This window comes from Trichechus manatus, unplaced genomic scaffold (genome assembly GCF_000243295.1).
Source record: "Trichechus manatus latirostris isolate Lorelei unplaced genomic scaffold, TriManLat1.0 scaffold00044, whole genome shotgun sequence".
Taxonomy (NCBI): Eukaryota; Metazoa; Chordata; class Mammalia; order Sirenia; family Trichechidae; genus Trichechus; species Trichechus manatus.
In genome coordinates this window covers 3,930,338-3,936,312 of record NW_004443980.1, presented here as the reverse complement: position 1 = coordinate 3,936,312, position 5,975 = coordinate 3,930,338, and the positions used below count along the sequence as shown (strand labels likewise).

General features: G+C 44.0%; 1 protein-coding gene across 1 annotated transcript in view; it reads right to left on the bottom strand.

Moving 5' to 3' along the window:
• Positions 1-5,975, bottom strand: part of EBPL (EBP like) — a 45,002-nt gene that overhangs the window by 38,872 nt on the left and 155 nt on the right. Inside the window, exon 1 of the mRNA XM_023731534.1 lies at positions 5,894-5,975. This exon is cut by the window's right edge and continues 155 nt beyond it. Coding sequence (XP_023587302.1) covers positions 5,894-5,975 — 82 coding nt within the window. The remainder of the gene's footprint in view (positions 1-5,893) is intronic.

The following is a 5,975-nucleotide window of genomic DNA, read 5'->3' as shown; positions in this document are numbered from 1 at the left end:
AAAAAGACAACCTACAGACTGGGAAAAAATTTTTGGCTATGACAAATCCGATCTGCGTCTAATCTCTAAAATCTACAAGATACTACAGAACTTCAACAACAAGATATATAACCCAATTAAAAAATGGGCAAAGGTTATCAACAGGTACTTTGCCAAAGAAGACATTCAAGCGGCTAACACACATGAAGAAATGCTCATGATCATTAGCCATTAGAGAAATGTAAATCAAAACTACGATAAGATACCATCTCATCCCAACAAGGCTAGCATTAATCCAAAAAACATCAAATAATAATGTTGGAGAGGTTGTGGAGAGACTGGAACACTTATACACTGTTGGTGGGAATGTAAAATGGTACAACCACTTTGGAAATCCATTTGGTGCTTCCTTAAAATGCTAGAAATAGAACTACCATAAGATTTAGCAATCCCACTCCTTGGAATATATCCTGGAGAAATAAGAGCTGTCACCACGAATAGATATATGCACGCCCATGTTCATCGCAGCACTGTTCACAACAGCAAAAAGATGGAAACAACCTAGGTGCCCAACAACGGATGAATAAACAAATTATGGTATATCCACACAATGGAATACCGCACAACAATAAAGAACAACGATGAGACTGTGAAACATAACATGGAGGAAACTGGAAGGCATCATGCTGAGTGAATTTAGTCAGTTGCAAAAGGACAAATATTGTATAAGACCACTATTATAAGGACTCAAGAAAAGGTTTATTCACAGAAGAAAACATTCTTTGATGGTTACTAGGGTGGGGAGGGAGGGAGATGGGTATTCACTAACTAGATAGTGGACAAGAATTATCTTAGGTGAAGGGAAGTTCAGCACACCCTACAGAGGAAGTCAGCACAACTGGACTAAATCAAAGCTAAGAAGTTTCCTGAATACAACCAAACACTTCGAGGGACAGAACTGCATGGGTTGGCGCCTGGGGACCACGCTTTCAGGCGACATCTAGGTCAACTGGCGTAAAAAAGTTTATTAAGAAAATGTTCTGCATCATACTTTGGTGAGTGGTGTCTGGGATCTTAAAAGCTAGCGAGCAGCCATCTAAGATGCAGCAATTGGTCCCAACCCACCTGGAGTAAAGGATAATGAAGAACACCAAAGACACAAGCAAAGTATTAGCCCAAGAGACAGAAAGGGCCACATAAACCAGAGACTTCATCATCCTGAGACTAGAAGAACTAGATGGTGCCTGGCTACCAACAGTGACCATCCTGACAGGGAACACAACAGAGTCCCTGACAGACCAGGAGAAAATTGGGGTGTAGAACTCAAATTCTAGTAAAAAGACCAGACTTAATGGTTTGATTGAGAGTGGAGGGACCCTGGAAGACATGGCCCTGGACCGTCTGTTAGCGCAAAACTAAAACCATTCCCGAGGCCAACTCTTCAGACAAAGACTAGACTGGACTATGGGACATAAAATGATATTCGTGAAGAGTGTGCTTCTTAGCTCAGGTAGCTACATGAGACTAAATGGGCAGCTCCTGTCCAGAGGCAAGATGAGAAGGCAGAGAGGGTCAGGAGCTGGTCGAATGGACACGGGAAATCCGGGTAGAAAGGAGGCGTGTGCTGTCACAGTACAGGGAGAGCAACTAGGATCACATTAACAATGTATGTATAAATTTTTGTATGAGAGACTAACTTGAATTGTAAACTTTCACTTAAAGTACAACAATAAAATAAAAAAATAAAAAAGAATGTTCCAGGATAGTAAAGATAAAGACCTCACCTTCTCCCCGGAGAAGATTTGCTTACATTCCGGAGTAAGGATAAGGTCTGTCTCTCTCCAAAGGCGAGTATGGACAGGTCACCAACAGCCCTATATGAGAGTCTACTTTTGTGGTCCCTCTCCTGTAACACATGCCACCGCCATGCGCAGGTACCATCTGCTCTTTACCACACTGCCTGTGGGGCTTGGGGAATCAACCCAAGAGCTTGCTCTAGCTGCTACTTTGCCATACTTAATGAAACTGTCTTTGTCTCTGACCCAGAAGCCTCATGTTTTCTGCTAGTATATATACATACATGTATGCATGGAGTTCCTGGGTAGCACAAAGGGTGAAGTGCTCAGCTACTAACAAAAAGGCTGGCTGTTGAAAGTACACTCAGAGGTACCTCAGAAGAAAGGCCTGGTGATCTACTTCTGAAAGGTCACAGCCATTGAAAACCCCACGGAGTGCAGTTCTACTCTGATATACTTGGGATTGCCATGAATTGGAATCGACTTTACGGCACCTGGGTTTTTTTTTTTTGGTTATACTTCAGTATATATGTCTTTTGGCACAAGGTATATATAACTGTGGCAGGCTAACTTGTTAGTTTGTAAGTAGGGTAAAATCTCAGGCCCTTCTCAGATTCTGACTTAATACACCACCATGCAATTATCTTTCTAAAGCTCTGCTCTCACCATGCCACTCCCTTGCTTGAAATCCTTCTATGACTTCCTACTACAGAATAAAATTCAAATTCTTAGTCTGTCATTGAAGCTTGCTTCCCAGCCTGTCTCCCACTTCTTTCCCACGCTTCCCTGAGCTACAGTCAGCCTGAACTTCAGGATGTTCTCCAAACATAGACATGGAATACTGCCTCCACGCTCACGGCCATGCCATTCCCTCTGCCTAGAATGCTATCCTTAGACTGCATACGTGAGAAGTGCCCACGAAGTACCAGCACCTGACATGCACAGTGGCCCTTAAGGAACGATGAGCCAAACTATTTCTTTATGTCTGTTGCCATGGCTCCTACCACGTGCACCGGTGGGAAATCACCCTCCGTCCACCCTAGCCATAACTGACTGAGCTGAAGACCAGTCCTGCAGCCCAAGGTAACCACATTTTGGTTGGACATCCAGGAGGTGAAGTACTCTGCCAACAGGGAAGCTCTGCAATCGATGGCAGCAAACAAGTCCAAACTTCTCCTCTCATTTGAGAAGGAAAGTTTAAAGGGTAAGGAGAAGCAGCTTAGGTTCTGGTCCCAACAAGTGAGTTGTAGTCTCAGTTCTCAAAAAGGTTTTACATTCTAATTGTAGCTCATCCCACATTTCTGTGTATTCTTGCAATAAACTCCCAAAGATAGTATGGGCTTGCATTTTTCTTGCAGACCTTCAACTGCTTAATGCAAGTCCCCTCCCCGCTGACCTCCAAGATATGTGTACAAAGATACTGGATGAAGCATTATTTGTAATAGCAAAATTTTTAAAAAAGTGTTCACTACTATGGGTTGGTTAAACGATCATATTTCATCATCAACTGTAAGATGCATCACAATTTCAGAGACATTAAAATATCAGTAAAATTGATATTGGTGGTTATAAGATGCCATTGCTTGTGACAATATGTGAAAAAAGCATGCATCTTAGAATTAAAGAACTAAGGTACGACACATCCGCACAGAGAACACTTTGCATCTGGGGCAGGTAAATGGCACAAGATGGGACTGTGGGGGGACATTTCTTTCAGAACAGGGAGAGGCATTTCTCATAACAATCTGTGCTTGAAAGGTAGAGCTAATCTTAAAATAGGTGGGTATATTTTTTAATATTTTTATACCTTTTTTAAAGATTTTTTATTTTGGTAAAAATATACATAACAAAATACACACCAACTCAACAATTTCTACATGTACAGTTTAGTGACACTGATTACATTCTTCAAGTCGTGCGACCATTCTCACTATCCTTTTCCAAACGTTATACCTTTTTTGTATGTCTAAAATATAATAATTTTTTTTTTTAAGCAGGCCTAGCATCTTGCTGTACCATCCCAGGACCCCATCCTTTGGTGTGTTCAAGTAACATTTGAAAAATTAATTCTATAAATAAAGGAATTGAGGGAAATATTCACTGTCACATGGGGTCACGATGAGTTGGGGTCAACTCTGTAGCTGCTAACAAGAAAAACAACTTCTTTTCTCCACATATTATTAGGAAAGAAGGACTTTCATCACACCAGAAACGGGCATGGTGTGTGCACATATCCAACTGCATTTGGTAAACATCCACAAATCTAGAAGATTAGCTAGAATTTTGACTTCTCCTTCTTTCTCAACACTGTGAACTTTGGTTCCATATTTGCCACAGGTGTACCCAGATCTAAGTGAGGTGAAATTTGCGAAAAAAGGTACTTTAGCAATTAAAAACAAACTTCAAAAAACGTGAAGGCAAAGCCAAGAAGTTTCCTGAATACAGTCAAACACTTTGAGGGACAGAGTAGCAGGGGTAGGGGTCTGGGGACCATGCTTTCAGAGGACATCTAGGTTAATTGGCATAACAAAGGTTATTAAGAAAATGTTCTGCATCCTACTTTGGTGAGTGGCATCTGGGGTCTTAAAAGCTTGCAAGCGGCCATCTAAGATGCATGCATCAGTTGGTCCCAACCACCTGGAGTAAAGCAGAATGAAGAACACCAAAGACACAAGGAAAGTATTAGCCCAAAAGACAGAAAGGGCAACAGAAACCAGAGACTTCTTCAGCCTGAGACGAGAAGAACTAGATGTCCGGCTACCACCAATGACCTCCCAGACAGGGAACACAACAGAGAGTCCCAGATGGAGCAAGAGAAAGGTGGGGTGCAGAACTCAAATTCTAGGAAGACACCAGACTAAACAGTCTGACTGAGACTGGAGGAACCCCAGAAAGCATGGCCCCTGGATTCTCTATCAGCCCGGAACTAAAACAATTTCCAGTGCCAACTCTTCAGACAGGGATTGGACTGGACTGTGGGACATAAAGCGATACATAAAGTGAGGAGGAGTGTGCCTCTTAGCTCCAGTAAATACAAGAGACTAAATGGGCAGCTTCTCTCCGGAGGTGAGATGGGAAGGCAGAGAGGGTTAGGAGATGGTTGAATGGACATGGGGAATCAGGGGTGGAAAGGAGGAGTGCGCTGTCACAGTGTGGGGAGAACAATTAGAGCCACATAACAATGTATGTATAACTGTATGGGGAAAAAAAAAACGTGGAGGGGTTGCATTTCAATAGTATTCCTTTAAATACGGCCCTCCTACCTATTACAAAGAGGGCTGAAATTTTACCGACACATCTGTTTCCTAGAGCCTGGGAGCCGGAAGAACCTAACTCAGAATCATGCTGCCTGCGTGTGCTGGAAAATCACCTAACTCTGCAGGGCCACTCTCCTCCGTGAAATGCGGACGATAATAACCAGCGGGAGGATGTTGTAAAGATTAGAAATTTTAAACACACAGCACTGTTCCTGGCACACAGTAGGTACTCAATAAGCGGTGATTCCTCCGAAGCACGCGTTGTGTTTTGGCACAGGTCCTTGTCTGCTGCGCAGGGCGTCCTATCACTTGGCCTTGACAGGTTGGCTCCTTCGGGGGCATTCAAACGATCTCAACCCTCAGTTATCTTCACTTCTATGCTTAAGAGCAGGTTACAAAATGAGTAGGCCAAGGTTCCCGCCTTTAGTAACTTACAATCAAATCCACATAACACGATACAGAAGTTACTCTGCCAATTTTCAGAACTTTTTTTTTCATTAAGAGAGAAACTGGCACCACTAGGGAGGCTGGCTCTCTTTTTCTTGTGGTAAACATACAGGTAACAAACCATTTGCCATTTCAACAACAATCTTCACAAGTACAGCTCAGTGACATTCATGCGCTCTCTTTCCTACAGACTTGGAAATCGGAGCTCTGAGAGGTGCAGCATCCGGCCCAAGGCCACGAACACTGCGGCCTCCGGGTACCTCCAGATACCTTCCGGATCTTCCCAACTTGCAGCCACAGGCGAAGGAGCGGCCAGCAGAACGCTGCAGGGCCTGCCCATCGGTCCTTTCCAGGGAACCCTTCCTGTCCCGAGTGAGCTGCGCGCCCGCGCTCCGCCGCGGCGACGGCACTTACCAGCACGAAGTGCACCAGGGCGTCGTAGCAGAGCCAGACGAGCGCCCCGCGGTCCGCCGCCCCGCGCCCGCGCCCCAGCCGC